At 40.3% G+C, this 22,582-nt stretch overlaps 1 protein-coding gene across 1 annotated transcript; it reads right to left on the reverse strand.

The window, feature by feature from the left end:
• Window positions 1-773: 773 nt before the first annotated feature.
• LOC117293003 lies at window positions 774-21,303 on the reverse strand. Its single transcript, XM_033775205.1, has 4 exons — window positions 20,264-21,303; window positions 15,551-15,701; window positions 10,071-10,194; window positions 774-2,178 (listed from the first exon to the last, which is right to left on the reverse strand). The coding sequence occupies exons 1-4, from the start codon at window positions 20,505-20,507 to the stop codon at window positions 1,822-1,824; spliced, it is 876 nt and encodes a 291-aa protein (XP_033631096.1). The 5' UTR covers window positions 20,508-21,303; the 3' UTR covers window positions 774-1,821.
• Between the last annotated feature and the right edge of the window lie 1,279 nt (window positions 21,304-22,582).

Raw genomic sequence — 22,582 nt, forward strand, 5'->3', positions numbered from 1 at the left:
TTCGTGGAAAATTACTTCTTTCTCGAAAACTATGTCACTTCAGAGGGAGCTGCTTCTCACATTGTTTTATACTATCAACCTCTCCCCAGTACTCGTAATCAAGAACGGTTTTATGTTAATAATTATTTTCCAAGAGTGTACACTGAGTGTACACTGCCTCTAATAGTGCAACCATCCAAGATAATAAGGAGGCATAGTTTTAGATTATTGTATTAAGGAGAAAAAACAGTTAATGTTGTTTGGTTGACCATGGTCTTTTCAAAACCACGTGAAGCCTTGGTTTGCCGAGACTAAACTAGTTTTTAGGTGCTTTGAGGTGAATCCACCAGAACCTGCCCCTGATTTCCCGAATTCCAGAAACTATCTTTTATTAAAAAGACTTTGCATTCAGAAACAGTGTGCGACCTTTAAGATATATCACAACTAGAATCAGCAGTCGGTGTACGCTGGGAAACACATCAATGATGATGACGCCAAGATCATAAAGTATATGCACATGAATTTATGTACGTACATTATACTATACCGACACCGCTTTCCATTTTTACATACATCCGGATAGCTTGAATTTCCACACGTAGTGTGTCGCACGTCTTTCAAATAGGCAATTACAATATGATTGCTTTGGGGCTTTGTATAATATTATGACATTCAGAAAATGTGTTGATTTTATTACTATAGGAGATGAAATAGCAGACGTTATATGCGATTAAAAGCAAGCTCATTATTCCGGATATCATTATCCTTTTTGACAATTTACGATGTCGGCCAAAGGGAGGGGGGGGGGGGTCTTTATATCATTTTGTGTATGCGTTTAATGTATAGCATACGTACGTGCAGGAGTTCATGTACATGGCATTCTAGCAGTTTTATATAAACAAAATCATTTCAAGTACGGACATTCAGAATTATCTCACACCCAAAAGAATTATCTCACACCCAAAACGAAGCCGTTTCTGTGCTATGTGCTGCACGTCATGTTGAAAATTGAGAGTGTAAACAGTAGAATAATTTATGCACAAACCGAAGCTTGACGTCACGAAACTGCTCTTAAATGAGCAAGGTTGATCACTCTCATCCCCAGAGGATGAAGCACACCAATCCACTGTTAAGGGAAGTGCCTTTGACATTTTCTCATTAGTTTTTAGAATAATTTTTCAAAATTGATGCAATGAACACACTGTGAATTTAAATTGAATTAGTAAAGCGAGTTTATAATGGGTGGTTCTTAAACCATCCTTCAGGTTTGAAACGTTTTGACCAGAATGTTAATAATCACACTGTTCGGGTAAGCAGGCTCTGAAGACATTGATGAAGCTTTGGTGTTTTGACATTTGTATCCATTTTTAAAGAGCCGTTGAGAACGTCATCACCTACTGACCCCTGACCTGTCGTTGTGCCACTGTCATCTACTGAACCCATACCACACTTTAAAGCTCACACTGATCTCTATTATAATAAGAGTATAATAGAGATCAGTGGACTGGTCCCCATATATCTTTATCCGCATGTATTGGTTTTACAGAAACGGTGCTTTCAGTATACAATGATTTGATTGGATAAACGTGCAGTGACGTCAGCTTATTCATGTTTTTTTATTGGAGCGAAGTGATGTTTGGCAGCAGCACTTTCGGTCGTCTGATTGTGTGAAAGGTGAAAAAGGCAGATATCCTGGCGTAATCTATGAGCCTGGATGTGTCAGATGTTCAGGTTAACCTTGCCTGGCGTTTGGCACACACTGTCCACACTGTCACCTATTGCATCGGCCAGCCGATGGGGGAACGCAAAAAGACCTCAGCCTGCCGCCGGATGAGGACGCTATCACCTACTGACCTTGGACATTCTGCTGCGCCGGGTCGGTTCAATGGACATGTCCTGTGAACAGCATATGTTAGAAATCAGGCACATAACGGTGAGCAAGACTAGCAAGAGTAACGGAATGGTGAAGGCAAACACAACGTCAGACGAGATGCTGGGCCCGTTGTCTATGGCCTCGTGCAATTGGCGCAAGATGGCGTCAAGGCCCAAATACACCGAGACACTGGTGGTGGTCCCTGCACCATCGAAGGTGGTACTGGACGTGGCAATTTGAAAGTAGTGGCGCTCCAAGTCGTACAAGCTGGCTAGCTCAAGGTCGGATACGACCTCCTCCATCTTCTTCCCGAGGGAAATATACATCTGGTGGCAAGAAAACATAAATTAAATTTAGTTTCACTGTTTGCCGTCGTTCAATCCAATTGTGTTTATACCTCTTGTAAATTTACTTTGAGAGAATGCTATTTTGGTGGTTTTTTTTGACAGGATTACAGGGAACCCACGGTCACTTCTTGCATAAAAGCGGCAATGCCCAAACAGTACTTTGCTCCCAGGTCCGCAATATAATTTGACTGCGTATCTCTATGTGAAATTAAAGAGGTCAAAGGTTAAACCATACGCCAGTTGTTGATGCCGGTCTCTGGCGTTATTCACGAGCCGGGAAGTGTGACGTCAGATGTTCAGGCTACTTTCCATGCTGCCAACATCAATGGTTATGATTTCTTTCAGTGGCATTAGTTGAAACGATTTGTCGCCCTAAAAAGGCACATAACATAACTAAACATTCACAAGCTATGTGTCTTTCCTTGATGCATTTTAGACTTTTATAAAGTATTTAATCTGTAGGGCCTAATCTCCTGACAATACATGTAATTGCAAACGAAAAAAAAAGTGTAGGTGTCGCACACTTGAAGCAAGTCGTACCCCATATGTCATTTGACTTAAGATGATAACTCATATCTCATGAATTGATGATGATTGGCCTTGACTCATGTTTGCCTATGTGGCAATTTCCAACATCCAAGAGCAGCAAGTTGTTAGGCTGCATTAATACCCATAGACTATACTCATTGAGCTATATAATAAAACAGCTCTATGACTACACTGAAAGTATTCAGTATGGCTGCAGCACGTGGCATATTCCTCAACCCGGCGGTTTGTGTACATCAAAATTGCCACTGTCGTAGTGCTTTTCAATGGGGACTTTGTTTACTTCTCAATCGATTAAAAAAAGGGAACCCTTTCAAAAAAAATCAGGACATTTTTCAAAGATGGCAACCCTGCGTCACAGTGAGCCCCAGATTCAAAATTCCGCTCAGTTGTTCCGGATATTTAAACGAGACGACACGAAGGTTGGGAAATCGGCCCTTTGGTGGTAAGGGCACGATGATGGTCGCTTTTGATTGAAAATCAGGGGTATTGCAGACATATCAATTTGTTCCAGTCTGACTTGCAATTGGCTGTATCGGGTTACACCAACAAGTCCCTCAACTAATGGGCGTCTTCAGTCTGTCTCAAAAACGGAAACAACACCACATGAAGGGGCATCGATTTGAAAATTAACAACGAACCTTTGCAATTTATAAACAGGGAAGGTTGGTTGATACAGAAAATATATATCATTGGTGCATTAGAGCATTCACCATGCAAAAATGTATCATAGGCCTATATATTTGCGAATATTGTATCCATTATCAATACCAACTAATGTTCAGGGTTTTCATGTCTGAGGCAATCTAGACGATCTATACCCTCAGTTGAAAAATGTCATATCTTCTAAATATTGACAGATCATTTCTCAAGAGCACCTATCGGATTAGTAAGGTCACGTGGTACCTCCTTCGGAATGCTTGAAATATGAAAGACAACTTCAAATTCCTTCTCAAGTCAATTTCCTGATGGCTGCTTTAGATAAAGCCATGAGCAATTACTGATTGTGTACGGTTCAGAAATGGGTAAGGTTTCATGGAAGTATTATGCGAAGCTCTGTTGACGTGGTTAAAGGCAAGGTATGGCCTATACATTTGGTTTTAGAACCATTCGACTATTTTAAATACTGCAGAAACGTAAATGTATAGACCATGGTGACAATGTACATTCTTTGAGTATTCTGGCAGGCAAGATACTACACTGGTCCTGTGGGAAAGTTGACATATTGTGTCACAATTTCCACATGAATCAAAGAGTTATGAAAGTAAAAGCTGGACAAGTTTTGAGATGTGCCCCCTTTCATCAGAATAATAATGGGCATTTATAATGCGCCGGTATCCATCTAAAGATGATCATGGCGCGTATCAAAAGTTGATAAAAATTGGACAGTGCAATCTCCTTAAAATATAAGATTTTATGTTTTCTTCCATTAGACTGTGTACAAATTGTGCCTGCAGGAAGTCCAGGCTCTGTGGCTCTTTTGTAAACATGTGATGTCGCAGGTCACATCTATACGATCAAACTATAAGTATGATGTGAAAACTTCATTTTAAAAAGGTGGTCCCGTTTTCAAATAATTTTGCCGAAAAGCCAGGAGCAGATCATGTCCATGCAATACACGTAATACTATAGACCTAACGGTGATTTTGTTTGAAAAATGTAATTAAAAAGAGATCGGGGCTACTTCACAACGATTCAAAACTTCTGTAACTACGCAAAGGTACTCTTGCCTCGTTGATAAATCTCCATCCTTGAAAACAACATCTCATCGCCAGAGCCTCTCCACCACACAGAAGTCTGGACAATTTTCATCCAATGTCAACTTACGAAAGATAAAACCCTCTGATGGATCAGTAGAAATGATGGCAATAATCCTCCAGGGTCCACAAGGCTTGATTATAATTTACCCCGGAGACATGGTGCTGAACCTTCTCAGAGAAAAGACTGCAATTCCATCGTGCTGTTTAGGGATGGGTAGGACTTTTTCTCCTTCCAACGACACTTTAGAGCAAATTATTCTTGCCCAAATGTTGAGGAACAAAAACAGCCACTACATCTTTTAAAAAAAAACCAGGAGATTTTCGTGTTTGAGTAACAGATATTTATCTCCACCGTGCAAAGCCCCAAAGCCTCAAGTTTGTTCTTGAATCTAAAATCGTTGTTGACCGATACTTTGCTTTTTTTTAATGCACATCTAGCTGCCGGGCAACCTCGGTATAGTCTTGGTAAGATACTGCTCTAGAATTGCAAGGGTCGTGGGTTCGAATCCCACCCGAGTAACATGCCTGTGATATTTTTTTACAGGACTCGGGAAAGTACTGAGTATAAACACGCATCGGTGTATGGAAAAAAAATCTTTATCCCCGATACAAATTTAACATCTCCTATATAATCAGCAGTGTTGTTTAATCATCAAGTTAAGTTTCAATTAATTTTCCCCTCAAGTCAAATCAAGTCACAAGTCAGTGAAATTGGCAACTCAAGTCTGACTCGAGTCCAGTCAACAACACTGCTCATCAGTGAACTCTGTGATATTTCTCTACTATTTCCAACTCTCTTATAGCTTTATTGAAAACCATCCACATACTCCATTATGTGAAGAACATCGCAAAGCGAGTTCTCTCCCCAGGTACACGGCCCGTCCAACTCCTTCCGGCCGCGCCTCAAGCCTTCAGCCTTAGGTGAGCTAGTCCCCAGTATACTAAAACATTCCAGTTCATTTAATCGAACGTAGGCCCTACACAAATATAAGTCTCACGATTATAAAACTTCACCTTGAAAAAACAAAGCGTCTTTTCAAAGGTTGGTTTTATGAGGTATACTTGGAAAACCAACGAATGATAGCATGACCTCTTCCATTGACTTAATATCAAGCTTCAAAACGATGTGACGCCTATACTAATTTGAAGTGAAGCCTAATGCTTTCCACTTAAAATCCCCTTTAAACCCTGTCTCCCCATAGATAACTGCATTTTGATGAGATAAATTATTCAGATCCAGTGCGATCGAACGTGGGAAACGTGCCTGGATCATTCCGAATCTAAAAGTAACATTATCGCTAAAGTCGCCAACTTGAAACAGATTGGAAACCCAATGCGGGTAGCGAGGACGAACCATACAGGTAACAGTGGCAGCTGGGGAAAAGAATAATTCAAATATTCATGTCATGAATGTTTTTAGTCAATACTGATCTGTGGACTATAGGCTCCCCTGAGTGCATGGAATTCTAACATTAGACGGGAAATCACAGAGGCTCAAACCAAAAAATGTGGTGAGATCTCGGACATGTTCAGGATCAACACTCTAAATACTCCTGGGTCAAAATTGACCCGGAGTCAGAGTCACAGGGACCTTTTTGGTCAGGCTGACCCCCAACAAAATTGCAAATGGAATTTCAATTCCAATGTGCGTCATCCGGATCAGACATCTCTGACCCAGAAATAGGACCCGAATACGGGTCAACCTAGACTTGACTCAAGTCTCTATCCCGTGCGATCGCCAGAAAACTAGTGTTTTCGTGATGCTCTGCATTCCCCAACCTGTTCCGAACATTTTGACGGCGAGCGCACATTGCCATAGTAGAGACCTCCCACACGAGAACGGGACTTGAATCAAGTCTAGGGTCAACCCTGACCCAGATGTTCTTCGCGTGTAATAATGTTTGTTCAACACCGAGCTGAGTTGTTGCTTATAACTGTTGCAGCAGAATGCGCTGCGGTTATCAATAAAGCACCTCAGACCTATACATTCCAAATGCGTAACTAAACGCGCATCAAAATACTTCTATCTTGAGCTTCAGTTTGTTCTGCAAAATACCTTTCATATCGACACCAAATTGGTGATAACGTACTACCGAGTGGGTGCGGCCCTTTGTCAAAAATTATTACTGCATTGAGTAAATTAGCATCATTCACAGAACATACCGTTTCGCAATTTGTGAATGTCATTGTGTACTTATTTGTTTGTGTCTCATCAAAGGCTACGTTGACATCAGCAAAAAGAAAATCACACGTATCTATAAAATAAAAATTATGTTGAATTTAGACCCCGTACATTGGCCGCCATCTTTGATGAAATGTGCACGCGTGAAAGACTATCATTGGCTGAGAGTAGTGCGCAGTGCACGGTGCACTTTTCAATGTAGTAAAGATGGCGGCCGATGACTTAATGTTTAATCCATTTATACCTAATCTGGCCATGGGAAATACACCCGAACTGTGCTTGAAATGAATGTCAATGAATCCGGATGGGGCAAGAACGTACAGGGTGATGCGGTTTCACACATGTTCCGACCGTCACACCTATGTCCCAACACCCCAGAGTATTTTTCCTAATCCTAACCCTGACCCCATATATTCACGTTGTCTGAACATTGGGGAGTCGGAATATAGGGGCGTCGGAATATAGGGGCGTCGGAATTTAGAGCAGTCACTGTGAGATACATTATGCAGGCGATCATATTGCACCGACACACCTGCGCTATGAAATTTCCTTTAAAGAGCGAGACCTGCAAAGTTGCAGGTAAGCACATGCAAATATTGCTTTGCCGAAACAGCTTACCAGCCAAAATGTCATAATAGTTTAACCTGTTTGACAATTGCCCCGTTACTTTTATGCCTAGCACAGAAATTGGCTAAGCAACATTTCTGCTTTAAAAAGGCTTCAAAAACTTGAGTCCGGAGAACCAACATCAAAAGTTATAGACAATAATATTGCTTGTTGCATCATAACAGACTAACCTGCCCGAAATTATGAAAAGTTTTGCGCTGCATGCAAGTCATGCGAAATAACATTTGTTTATTGCGGTTTGTTTAATTGAAAACAAAATGCCATAAATTCATTTGTGGGTGTGCAATTGAATATTTTTCTTAAAACTGCACTTAGCCTATCATAATATCGTGTATAATAACTATAGATGCACCTCCGAATGGTGTAAGTTTTTTTTTAAATCCACGGCATAACATTGTGAATGAACGTATAATTATGCCTGTATGAATGTTGTGTCATTCATAATCTCACGTACAGAATCCATTCAATTACAAGGGTTTTACAAAGGGCACACCTTAATAAAGGTTTACTCATTCCATTATGCGGGCAAAAATGTACTGCATCGAAGCATCTGAAAATATCACATCAAATAAATCCACACTGAACATTATTGTTTGGCTACATTACAATGCCATTCCACACCTTCGTCTGTACGACGACATTATTTATTTATTTTTTTAATCAAAGTGTAATCCGTCAAATTATAACAAATCGATAGACTGTGAAGTGATAACATTGTATTCGTATACAACCACGAATCCACCTCGTCCACGTTCGCTTTATGTTATGTTGAAAACATCGTTCTCATGTTTTATTTCATACACGTTACAAGGTGCCAGTCGGGGGTGACTGTTGGGAGTGGAGGCACCACAGAGATCAAGAGGTTTTTACGTGTTGCGGGAAAACTATAGGGGAACACATTATGTCACTTATGAACACTAACTAATTGGACAAAAATAATTTCAACAACAAGAACGATAGGTGTAGTGATTGCATTTTATATCCAGTTTTTAGTTGGTTTGGGCTGTAGTTCAATCATAGTGGCTTCTTATGTAGAGCTCACATCAGTCACTCATCAGTGACGCTCCAACATTCAGTATTTTCCTGCAAGGTTTGTGGGACTACGTTTGAATTACGAGACCTACTCCTTTGATATAGTACCACGTAATGGTTTACAAGGTGCTATGGCGCAATATGCAGCCAATCATAACTGGGGTCACAAAGACTAGTCCTAACCTATGGAGGTATTAAAAACGCAAGGCTGGCCCTCAGTTTTAGGACGAGTGAACTTGTCATAACCCGAGTTAATCTAGTCTTAAATCTTTGTGAAATCCACCCTGGAACACAGGGCGGGGCGAACCCCTTCTTTTTTCGATAAATGCATTGGGTCCTTTACGTGCGTTACACAACACACGGGAGTCGGGACCAACACACCGGTGTGGCGGTTTCAGTCTTCCGCCGTGTTCAATTTTCCGGGTGACGTAGTCGGACATATCAGCACTGTCGAACAGTTTTAGCTTTCCGGCGTGTTCGGTTTTCCGGGTGACCTGTCAGATACCGCCGCGAGTACCCTGGCGAGTACTGTAGCTCTCTCAGCAGTGACCCCAAATTGTTTATATTACGATTCTTTTTCTGTGTAGTCACATAACCTCTTGCCCCATCTTTACGTGTATTTACATGGGTACAACTTTAGGTAGGTCACACTCTGCTTGCATAAAAAACAACTCATACGATCCACGCGTTTGCCGCTAGTTGTGCTCGATACGTGGACGCCGCCATGACAGCTACCGGCGGGTGACGGATGACTCAATACGGCACTAAAAATGGACTGCTTTCGCTTGCTGTGCGCAGGCATCGCATGACGCAATGCTACCATATTTGGTCATTCGAAAAACTGAACACAGCGGAAAGTTGAAACCGCCACACCGGGTCTCCGACTCACCAGTTTGATATGTAAACTCAAAGTATAGAATCACTTGACTAATGACTTAGATGCGGAATACTTGTCAATATGCAGCCATTTGTTTTTCTGCAAACCGTGACTGTTGTGAGGTTAGAGCATTGACCCCACACTGTTTTAAAACACGTCCGCGTTATAATTGCTTTAGCTGCACCTGCCTGAGCAACACATTCGTTCCCAATTATAAGCTAATGACGTGACTAATAAAAAGTAATTTGTAATAACGATTAACTCATTCATGAACAAAGCACATATCATTTTCCAAGTATTTCTTAAATGACAAACAAATATAGATTCGTAATAACGAATCAAATTTACGGTACAACTTTGAAGTACAGTAGTTTGTAACGTAGAGTTACTTATTCGTCAAGAATAAATAATTATTTCTCATTAGAAATTGGTAGCGAGCATTACCAATAGTAATATAGTATGGTATAACTCATAAAGGAATACAACGCGAACTTCTTGGACGAATTGGGTATCCGTATAAAACGGGCATCCGTAACGGGCATCCGTAACGGGCATTGATCAACTGTGAAGAACCATTGATGGACTGTTGTAGCAACTCAATGGCAACTCCATGCCAAATGGCGGGTTAACGCCCACTGCCCCAACCCTACACCACCAATCCAATGAATAAAATAAGCAATACAACCCCCGAAAAATATATTTGGAAGACGATATCTTACTTTAGAAAGTCATCATCCAGAGGTTAATCATTTAATGATGTCGACACTTTGAGTTTTTATTGATCTTGCAGTAAATTATCTAAGGATCTCAAGAAGTTGAAATGGCACTTCTAGAGCACCGTACATACCTCGTTTGAGAATCTTGAGTAGAAGACCACAGCAGAGTCATCGCATCCCTGCTTAGAGAACCAATTCAGTCTGGTCGCCTTGGCGAAGTCTCCAGCTATAACATTTATAGGTTGGAAATCCCTCCTGGTGGACAAATTAAAAAGGGATATCAAAACCAAGTACCGTAATTGAATTGGTTGAAATCATAAATGTTTAAGGCACTGGACACCTTTGGTAATTGTCAAAGACTCGTATTCTCATTTGGTGTATCCCAACATGCATAAATTAACAAATCTGTGAAAACTTGAACTCAATTGATTAACAATTTTGCTAGAGAATAATGAACTAAAAATCATCCAATGGTTGCACAAATTTGTGTGCTTTCAGACTAACAAAATATAAAACTCTTTTAATATTGAGTGAGAGATTACCGCTTTCTCCTCAATGACTAGGTTTACTTTAAAGGGGCCGTTTCTCACAATGTTTTATAATATCAACAGCTCTCCATTGCTCGTTACCAAGTAAGTTGTTATGCTAACATTGAGTAACTACCAATAGTGCCCAGTGCCTTTAAATGCCGTTTAATGGTTTTGCGCACTTCTTCAATTGGTTAGATATTATTAGTTGAGTTTACTTAGTGTCAAGGTAAACACGCAGTCAGGAATAGGACCTCCCATCATTGATTAATAAACTCGGGAATTTCACCCTGGGCAGAGAATATATATAGAGAAACAGTCAAGGTGATTGGGTGGCAAGACACGTTTCAATCTAGATCTCGATGTGAGACTTTAAAGGTACAGGGGTGGATTTCACAAAGATTTAAGACTAGTCTTATCTCGGGTAAGACGAGCCTAAGTTTACCAGCCTTAAGTTTTCCATAGGTGGATTTCACAAAGATTTAAGACTAGTCTTATCTCACATCCCAGGTAGGACGAGCCTAACTTGACGAGCCTAACTTTACCAGCCTTAAGTTTTCAATGTCTGCTATGGGAATATTCCTTATATAAGTTAGGACTAGTCCTAAGTTCTTTGTGAAATCGACCCCCTGGAAACTATTTGTTATTACTACACTATTAATAATTAGCATACAAACGTGGTAACGAGCAACAGAGAGCTGTTGGTACAGTATAATAACATTGTGAGAAACGACTCCTCCTGAAGAAATGTAGTTTTTGAGAAAGAGGTAATTTTATAAAAATATTTGAATCTGAGAAAGAGTTTTGGCCTGCAGCCTTTGATAAATGAATCTGAAAACACACACATTAATTGTGCAACAATGGTGTTTTTTTGTCACCATTCTTTTGCAACTTCGATACCTATGAAGCACAAACTTTCAAAGATGTATTAATTTATGTATATGTTGGATACACCGAGTGAGAATACTGGTCTTTGACAATTACTAAACGTGTCCACTGTCAACAGTAGCCATTCTGTTTTTTTGATCTTCTTCTTTTCCTTCATTGTAATCAGTGACCAAAGTGGTTAAAAAAACAAAAAACGGTCTTAAACCAATAAATGACCGTTGCTTGAACCGTGTTAAAATGACATGTATAAGGATATTGTAACGGCCCCATGAAATATTGGAGCTGTAATTGAAAACGAACATGGATTTAATACGTGAACAATATACACGCTGGCAGGGAGACTTCGTTACTGAGGTGACACCTCGAAATTGACACAGAAGGTGCATTGGTTTTCAAATGGCATGAGGTTGGAAGATCCGGATAATTAATTAGATCATGAATGAGCGAGTTGTTGTAGGACTAACCGACTAACGTTCTATATAAGGGGACATTTGAATAGCTGTATTGACAGGTTACGTCTCGAGTTTTTCCGGTGTTTGAGTGTATGATGGAAATGTACTCTTACTTATTCGGCTCCATTCTCTTCGTGGAAATGGACTCTTTACTTATTCGGCACCATTCCCTCCGTATAAATTGACTCTTTACGTATTCGGCACCATTCCCTTCAGTGTATCGCTCCCCAGGTCATGGTCTGACCCTGGAACTGTCCGGCGCGGTGATTGAAATCCACTCCCAACACGTGTGGCACGTGCCAGCTGATGAACCTTATAGGCCCCAGTTGCCTAATGACGTTCACATGTCATGTGCCAGAGTTCAATTTCACACAGCTGAGCTGTATGAAAGCATGGGAAAGTAGCTGAGCATAACAACATTATGCTTACCAGAATAAGGTTACCAGCTAAGCTGTATACCATGTCGCATGTTCACTGTAGAAGCCATCAATCTGGACTTGATCTGTGTAAGACTGGTCCCCTGTATTTATCCGCAAGGATAAAGACAGGTAGGCCCTACTTGTTTTTCAGAACCAGTGATTTCATTTGATACAATGGTTTCATTGGATATGTTTTTGGATTGGACCGAGTTGACGTTTGACGGCTGCACGTTTGGTCGCCTGTATTATGAATGTAGTTGTAAAGTGATTATGGACGGGAATTGACCTAGACTTGTGGCCACTCTCTCTGGCGTAATTCACGAGCCTTAAAGTGTGACGTCAGATGTCCAGGCTAGGTCTGTGTATATACATGTGTACACGAAAAGCTGTCTACTCTATGATTAAGGTGTGCAATTCAAATGCACCTGCATGGTGTATGTTGCCTCTGATATGATATTATTATGTGTCATCGCTTGACAAATCAAGAGCAACATTCCTGGGAGAGTGCGAAGATAGTGTGAAAGGAGGACAGGCGTGTCCATGTCTAATGCACTATACCTTCATGAAGAGTGTTGCGTGTCAAAATAGCCGTCTGGTAGGAAGCAAAGTAGTGGCAAGACACAGCCACTCATCGCGAAAACATCTGCGACCCTTTCTTTCCATAAGTTGGATAACAACAGGAAATATTTACAATTTACGTCAACTCGACACGTCTTATTTATGAACAAGACACACGATTAGCTCGGAATGTCCGTCTTGTGCATGTACAGCTGGATTAAGACATCCTCTGCGGGTTTGAATCCCCGTCACAGCAGTTTACCTGCGAGGTTTTGTGAACGTGCGTCAATTTTTCCCAAGAGGTTGAGATAAATCAAGAAAAGGCATATGTCCGGGGATCGTGGGTATGAGTTAAAGTGTGTGGGTTTTCATTGGAGACAAAAACCCTCAAAATTCATTTTTGGCAAAACAACTGTTTGTACAAAAACACTTCAAAAACTTGGGTGCTAAAATTGACACAATGGGTGTTGTCACATTATATAGATAATCAAAACTTACACCAAACTAACAGAAACACTTCTTTCTGCAAACAACAAAAAATCAATTAACATTGGTGTTATTTTCACACACACACGCGTTGTTATATGTGACATCACCCATTGTGTCAATTTTAACACCACAGTTTGTGCACTGTAGGCCTTCTCGTCTTTAGTTCATTATTCAGAGCACAGATCAAGGAGTTCAGAGCGAACAAATTTCATTGCAATATGTTCATAATGTTACTTGGATGTTTGCGCAAATAAAACACATTTTCATGCACATAGGCCTATACTTTTTCTGCTTCATTGTTATAAATGCACGTCTTGAGGCATAACAGTCCAATGCGGATTATGAGGATACGTTTCCTCGTACTCTTCAAACGAATTGGGAATAATCATAATCCTGTAAAAACTGTTTAGATCGGGCGGGATTTTTTTATGGATTTATCGACTGCGCGCTCATGATGAGAAAAACTGCTTCGACTTCGCAATGAAGAATGACCAGGCAAGCAGATAATCTGTAGTCATTTTGCGTGTAGATACAGCAGTGCGGAAACTACATTATTTTTGTTTGCTACGACAGCGAGTGTGGTGTGAGAGGCACTCATGCCCCGTTGCGGCAGACACCTTAAAGGCGGGGACGCAAATAGCAACTTGGCGTGTCCCATGTGATACGGCCCCGGCTTAGTAGCACCATTCTGTTGGGCGATGGGACCTAAGTAACTTAGCAACGAGGGTGGGAGAACTAACTGAGAAGGAATACTGAGGTAAAAGCGTGTCACTGACGTAACTACGTACGCCATCTTGACCGTCTTACGGTTGCATCCCCATTAAATGTGGAGGAAACAGCGGCGTCAAACTCATTATTTTGTTTGTATGCCCTCAAAATATTCTATAAATAAGACAGATTTGAGAACCCAAGAAAAGGGACACAGTGTTAATATTTTTCAAATTGTGACTTGGCCTGAGGGTTGTTGACTTCTAACTTGAGGTGTTTTGGATGACATAGGCCCTAAAATATAAGTGGTTCTATTTGGTGGGAGGTGTGGCCTCGGGTTATCTTTCAAGACTGATGCTCAGACGTTTAGAAAATTACAAAATTACACTGCGACTCCCCATAATGATTTGAGCAGACGATTACAGATACAGTTCAAGAGACAGTTATATAATTTCCCCTTTACTGTAAAAAGCTGTGAGACTTCTAAGTATTTTACGTGTATTTTTGAATATTCAACATTTTGCACTCTATGCTATGGGAGTTAATTTAGTATGGGATGCACCCCCTTTAAATACGGCCACCATCTCGAACCCGGTTGAAAAACCAAGATGGCAACAACACAATGTACAGAACGCGTGCGCGAGAAGTCAAGTGAGGAGTCAAGTGCGCACATGTTGATCACAATCCTCCAAGCATAGCTTAACAAACTTCGTGATAAAACACTGCACTGACCACACACACACTCGAACACTGTTTATAACCACCGGCTATGCTGGCACCGTCCGTGTGTTTTTCCTTCGCCAAACATTGATCATAATAAGACTTGATGAGAACTCAACAACTTGAGGGAAAAAACCTTCATCTAAGGTCCAGACTAATTTATTTCGGATATTATATCAGAGTCGAATGAGTGTTTAAAGGCACTGGACCTAAGGCCGATACTCTCACTTGGTGTATCTCAACAGATGCATAAAATAACAAATCTGTAAAAAATTTGACTCAATTGGTCATCGAAGTTGCAAGAGAAGCATGAAAAAATTGGTTAAAGGCAGTGGACACTATTGGTAATCACTCAAAATAATTATTAGCATAAAACCTTTCTTGGTGACAAGTAATGGGGAGAGGTTGGTGGTATAAAACATTGTGAGAAACAGCTCCCTCTGAAGTGCCATAGTTTTGGAAAAAGAAGTAACTTTCCACGAATTTGATTTCGAGACCTCAAGTTTAGAACTTGATGTCTCGAAATCAACCATCTAAACGCACACAACTTCGTGTGACAAGGGCGTTTTCTTCTTTCATTATTATCTCGCAACTTTGATGACCGATTGAGCTCAAATGTTCACAGGTTTGTTATTTTATGCATATGTTGAGATACACCAACTGTGAAGGCTAGACTTTGACAATTATAGTGTCCACTGCCTTTAAATGATGCAGAATCTTGTTGAACCTTAGCCCCGATGGTCAAAACCCATGGTACCCGGTATCAAATCGAGTCTGTAGATTGTAGAAAGTTTGCAATTAAGTTTTTTTTGAGCAATTATTTTAACAAAAATTAATCGTAACCTCTTACCCTTCGTAATTTTCAAAGCTCATTCTATCCACCACGGCTACACCGATCAGATACCCAGATGGGATGACGTCACCACCTGGGCAACTATCCACCTTGCAGTCACAGGGCGATTGGTAGAAAATACTTTTGAGGAAGTTGTCCAAGAGAATGGCTGCAGAAAAGAAGAAAAATATGAACAAAGCAAAAGGTAAGTTAACTACAGGAGATACATGGGGAAACAAGGAACAATACAAATTATTATGCCTATGAATAGATGATTTCACATGACGTCATTAAAAACAATGGAAACACACTGGAAAAGTTAAAGATATGAACAAAGCAAACGTAAATTAACTACAGGATTGTTTGTGGAAACATGGAACAATACAAATAGATGGGTTGCACATGACGTCAATGGCCGCCATCTTTGATGTAACACAATGGAAAATGAAAGATATGGACAAAGCAAAACGTAAATTAACTACAGGATTGTTTTTGGAAAAAATGGAACGAAACAGTAGATGGATTTCACAGGACGTCATTGGCTGGCATCTTTGATGTAACAAAATGGAAAAGTGAAAGACATGAACAAACAACGGTAAATTAGCTACAGGGTTGTTTAGGGAAAACATGACGTAATTGACCGCCATCTTCTCAACCATTGACTCTCAGCTATTGTTAAACTTTCGTGTATGTTCCATCAAAGATGGCGGCCGGTGCAAGGGGGTAAATGGTTATATGCAGCATTGTGAAGGAGGCCTACATGGTCGCAGATGGTCGGAAACTCACACGGCTCGTGAAGACAAACATACGGTTTACGGATAATTAATTGCTATGCATATAGGTCATTAAAGGCAAAGCATACCTTCGTTCTTTTATTAAATCGTTCGATTGTTGTATTCATATAAAAATGTAGATATATACAATGCCTAACATGTGAACATTATTAATGTCTTATATAGCGCACGTTTCCACCAAACAAGGTACTCAAGGCGCTGAGTATAATATACAAACTTTCAGAAATGTATATAGCACCGTGTAGGGGTTTACAAGGTGCTACGGCGCAGACAGCAGCCACGACCAGGAAACACCGGGGCGAACCCCTTCTCTTTTCAATAAGCGCACTGGGTTATTTTACATTCGTTACACAACACATGGGACCAACGGCTTAACGTCCCATCCGAAGGACGAAGCAATGGTTAAGAGTGTCTTTCTTAAGGACACAAGTGTCACGGTTGGGGATTCGAACCCCCACTCTGCTGATCAGCGTTTTTGAGATATCGCCGAAAATACGGAGCGAATATATCCACGCAGGAAGAATACTTCCTAATATAAGAGTACACACATTGAGAAGCGTTCTGCAGTAACGCTTCTCAACTTCAAATGTTAGGGCATTACACAACCTCACTACTTACGAAGTGGAATGCTTCGCAAAATGATTTATACTATCGAAAGTTTCTCACAATTTGTTATATCAACAGCATCCAGTTGCTGGTTACCAAGTTTAATGCTAAAAAATAATTTGTGAGTAAATACCAACAGTGTCCTATGCCTTTAAGGCAACTTTAAAAATCTGGGACCATTGATGGGCTTTCCCACGTGAAGCAGCTCCCGTAGCATCTGTCTCCACCCACAACCAAATATGACACTTCTACTTAACCAGCGCACAGTGAAATAATAGGTCAAGTTGTAATTGAATAGCGATTAGAAAGATAATTTGTTTGTTTGTTGTTCTGATCCGTCCACGCAGCTGACACGGACCGAGACAATTAGCTTAGATCTGCCTCGTCAAACCACAGAGCAATGCAGACAGTTAGCCCAATCGACAAGTCTTTATTTAGAGTTGGAAGTTTTCTGGGAAAAAACATGTCTATATACTTTTAATTTAAACGATCTGTATACGTTCGGTATGCCCCTAAATTAATGGGAATCAAAACTTACTTAGCTTTGTGTACGTAAATATAATGTCGAAAACTGTTCACGTCAAAAAACTGCGGTTATATGAAAAACGGTATCACTTATTATCCCCCAAAATTTGAATCTGAAAAACGTTACTGGCAGTAGCGCTTCTCCGATTATATATTCCAATTGCATATTATTCTTCCCGATGCACGGACAGAACCTCTCCGGATTTTCAGTAATATCTTAAACGCTATTTTTCTCCACTTTCACCGCATTTTAACGTAACTAATTCACTGGATGAGCGGAGAGGGTTTATACCGGTAACATTTATTTCAAAACGGCCAGCTCAACAATTAAAACGAAACAATATGTATACCAATCAATTTTTACGTTTAAGCGACTGATAAAAAAAATACACATGTGGGCGTTGACAAGAACAAGATTTGTTGTATGAACAGCTTTTAGGATCTTCTCTTCTGAGTTGTTATTCCAAGGCTCATGAGCTGAATATTTGTCGTTGTACACATTCAATGGCTCTCGCTCAGTCCAAAGGGCGAACAGTATACACTGTCGTAGTGTTCAGCGACGCATTTCAAATAAATTATTTTGCATAGGAAAATAATTGGTTTTCCGTTCTTTCATTACGGTACCCTACCCACCAACCCCTGTCATCAACCAAAGAAAAAAAAGAGAGAATGCAAATAATAAAAAGGAAAGGTTATTTGCCAAAGTTAATCTGCAACAACAGACTCATTTGATGTTAGCCTAACGAACTTTTGCTGGAATATTGTGTATACCTTTTCAAAAATAAAGTTTTACAATAATCATGTCAGTGGCACTTCATTGTGAAGCCATTTTGAGGTATGGTGGACACTATATCACTATCAGGTTTGGGTAAATTTGTCTGTGTATATACCCAAGCACTCATATTATAGTTTCCACTAATTTATTATCTCAAAAAGGCTATAATGGAATGGGTAGAAGTGGCAAGATAATTTGTGACACCGAGACGAATTTCTGAAACTAAGAGGTCAACTTATCATTTCACTCTACAAACTTCCTGGTCGGAATTTACCCCTGGTCACTGACCAATTTCTGGTCAGGCTGACCAGGAAACTGGTATTTAAAAAGGGATGTTGACCTGGATTCTCTTCCAGAAATTAAATGGGTCAGGCCCCGTTTTTAGTTTGTATTAGGCAAGTTGTCTTATCGGTCGACATAAAGAGAGTCGTCTTGATGAGATATTGGCCTTTCTTGAAATCCAGTTCGGCACTCCATCAGCACAATAATTTGTAGTATTTTGAGGGAGAAATACATTCACAATTTACTCAATAACAGGTGTTGTACTTGTTGTAGTTGTTTATGTTGTTTATTTGTCTTTTGTAGTGATGTTGTTTTGTTTGGTTTTGTAGGCTGTTCATTGACATGCCCAGCTGTTTGGAACGCGCCTCCACATTCATTATAATTATTGACTGTATATATATATATAGGCTACTGTTTTGATGGGGATATTTGGAAAATAATTAACGTTGCTTTGAATTGAACAATGCCGGATCAGACATTCAGGCACACAATAGGTCCACTGGTGGGGCAGACAGGGGAAATTGGTGGGGGAATGTGCCTTTGATGTTTACAAGCATGGAATTTGGAACACCATCAGACTATGTCACGAACAATATGGCTAGCGGGCCATTGCATTATGAGCATTTTTGTAAAAGCAAATTTTATGCAATGAATGGCCCTATAGCCAAATATCTTTCTCATGACATACTCTAACTGTAGTTCCAAATTCCATGCTTGTATCATCAAAGGTACAATCTCATACACGTATAATGAACAATTATTTACCACGCCTTGGCTCCATTTATATTACCAAATCGCTAGTGTCAGTGAATTTAAAAAGAGATGCGAGCATTAAATGGTTTAATACGCGATGGTGTTGCTATGATTGCAGTGCTGTCCATGTTTCACACTGTTGAAGTGTTAACAGACGTAGCATTTGCAAATAGCGGTAATAAAATAACCACCAGATTAGTGCGGATTACGTCGTTTATTACTATCACGAAGTACTTGTTTGTTTGACAAAGGAGGCAATTGACATGACAGTGTTATTGTAGATGATGTTTAACTGTTTACAGTTAGAGATAAAGGGCCCTTGTGGGAAAACTGTCAATTATACTTTAGTAGTTTGTTTTAGCTCTACAACACTGAGCATCAAACAAACAGTTGAGCAAATTTGAGCTGCGCCCCGTTCACATAATTATTTTGAGCATATTTTCACAAGATAATAAGAAGGACTAAAAAATAATCATATTTTGAACATGAAACCATGGAAGAAGAAAAAAAAATCTTTAACAAAATGACTGTGGCACGTATTCTGTTAAACCAAGCCATTACAAAAAAACTGTGTTTAAACTTGACTAGTGGTAGATTGATCTTACACTGAAGATTAGTATTCAGTTGTTGCTATATGCCTACAACACAACACAATACTCATCAACACAATTGTGTTTTGTTGTGTTGAGGAGATGAGACCTCAAAATTTACAATTTGGCAGGCATGTACAAAATGGATGGCATTTGGGTATTTTTTAGGGAGCACATCATTACACTTGCTCTGTTGTTTGGGGCATTTTGTTACAAAATTATATCGAAGAATATTTCTTGGTTAATGACTGATAGTCGTTTTTACCTTTACGAAATGTCATTCATGAACAATACTGTATACCCTCAAGGTTTGTGTAGTAAGACTGACAGCATAAGTCTACCTTAATTAAATGTCGTCTTCCTAGAAAAGAGAATTATTTCCAAATATAGCCCCGTAACTACAAACCTTCGTCAATGGTGAGAACGTTGTCCGGGTCACATACCCAAGTTACGTTGAGGTCTGTTGTGGGCGTCACGGTGGCCGACCGGTCCGCTGAAAACCCGCAGGCTCCCGGCTGTGCTTGCGGGTCAGGGTAGTCGGTGGCTAGCCAGCCCGCTGTCTGGCAAAATGTCGATCGGGTAAGGATACTTAAAACTAGAAAACACACCAGGCCGAAGGCATGTAGAATACAGATGGCACGCTGTGGCATAGCAAACACAAAAAGACAAAACTGTCAAAAAGGAGAGGGCAAGCATGTATGCCAGGTCCGAGTCCGAATCCAATGTCCTTTGGTCAAACTCGACCCTCGAAGTTCAGGCCGGTAGGCCTAGTAAAGTTCACTGTACAGTTCCACAGTGTCACTTCAGCAAACACAAACTGGATAGTAGCACTGTAGTTTATGAAACACACGGTGCTTCTCAATTAATTGCTATAGAAATTCCATGATCATTGTGGTCCACAGAGTGACTTTTGGTGGTAGCTGGATCGTGATCGTAGTAGGTGTCGTGTGGTCCAAAATGTAGCCGGCCAAAGTATTTCCTTGCATTGGTGACGCTTAGTACATCATACACCTGGTATCTCCAAACTAAGTCATGCAAACCCGCATAATAGCTTTGAACTGTCAACGAACACACTATGTTTTAAAACCTAGATGTAGTTGTTCCGTTTAGATAGCCCAGCGGGAAACTGATGCCTACTGGTACCTATGGTTGGCAGCATTGTACCATGGTTAACTGCACAGTCACTTGGACACGGGCGTCCACATACCAATCGTGATTGGAGAGCTCATTGTATTTGCCCATAGCTAGGACACTGTTCTCTAAACACCAACAGTTAAAATATCACCAAACAACACACCATAGCCTTGAACTTCCGTGCACATTGTGTGCTAGCAGCGCAGCTTACACTCCATCCATTGTTAACCGTTCCATCTGTTGAAGATGACGGCTCTATGCCCATACATTCGACGAAAAGCCCGTAACAATAACCACTAGACGAATAGCCTACTCTTATTCCACGATGCTATGACCCGTACCATTACAACGAAACCTCTTTTCCCAGACAAGCTAACATTCACAAGAGGGGGTAGTTGAAAGCAACTCTGAATCAACTGAGTTGGGGGCGGGGGGGGGGGGGTCTTGTGATTGAAAAACTGACAGAAGTATACACGGAACAACAAACACTAGTTATGTTTTTAACCAAGATTTTGTTCATACCTCTCCTGCTTTCACAATCATCATATTATATTGTAATTGAAAACACAAACCATAAAATGCAGTTTGGTGACTCTCTAATTTTTTGGGATGTTGAGTTGACTAAAAGGCAAAGGGCAACTTGAACTAATAAAGTTGAACAACAAACTGATAACAACACATAGACACATAATATAGAGAAATGGTACATTTTAGCACTTAAGTGGTAAAGCCAAAGCAAAATACAAAATAAATGAAATATTATTGACATTACTGAAAAGGTAAAGGATCATGGAGATGTGCATAATATAAGACCACAGGCGGACTGTACAGAATGGCAGACAAGAACAGGCCATTGGGGGGGGGGGGGGGGATAAACGGCATCTCATAAGGTAAAGTGAGGATGCTCAAGGATCCTGTAGTGTAATAAATGTACGCGAAGTGGAGTATAATAATATTCGATTGAGGGCGCCATTAATCTTACCAAACTATTTTCGAGCGGGTGTGCCACACTAACAAGTTGCTGATGTCAACAAATGCTAGATGATATAATAGACAAATATTATTCAGAAAATAATGTATTATAATTTAAAGCACAACAAGCTGATGATGACATTTGTCCCCGTCTGCTGCGTGTCTGCTTGTCGCAACCAGAGCTGTGCACTAAGAGCGTTGCGCCTTCGGCCACGTGGTTGCGCCTTCGGCCACGTGGTTGCTGGACGACATTTTCGGTTATGCAGCGCAACCGAGTGAGCAGACTAGGCACCCAAAGTTCGCCAATATACGGCTCTGTGGTTGCAGAGTGCACCACCCCCCCCCCCCAAAAAAAGGAGAAAACAGAGCTTTAATCTAGGCCCACAAAATATTATTGTACAGATAGACATAATTTTTTGAGAGCCCACCAAAACGGTTTCAGTGTAAAAAATGGAACTTGAATTTTGGACATGTTATACAAATTATAGGCCTCCTAGGCCCTAATTTTTTTTTCATATTTGCAGAGAGTGTAACTCGATGGTCACTGGGACTCGCCATATGAAATTGAGCAGAGGATTTAAGTTCAAGAGTCAATAAATAAATAATTTCCCCTTTTACT

Source organism: Asterias rubens, chromosome 7 (assembly GCF_902459465.1).
Source record: "Asterias rubens chromosome 7, eAstRub1.3, whole genome shotgun sequence".
Lineage (NCBI taxonomy): Eukaryota > Metazoa > Echinodermata > Asteroidea > Forcipulatida > Asteriidae > Asterias > Asterias rubens.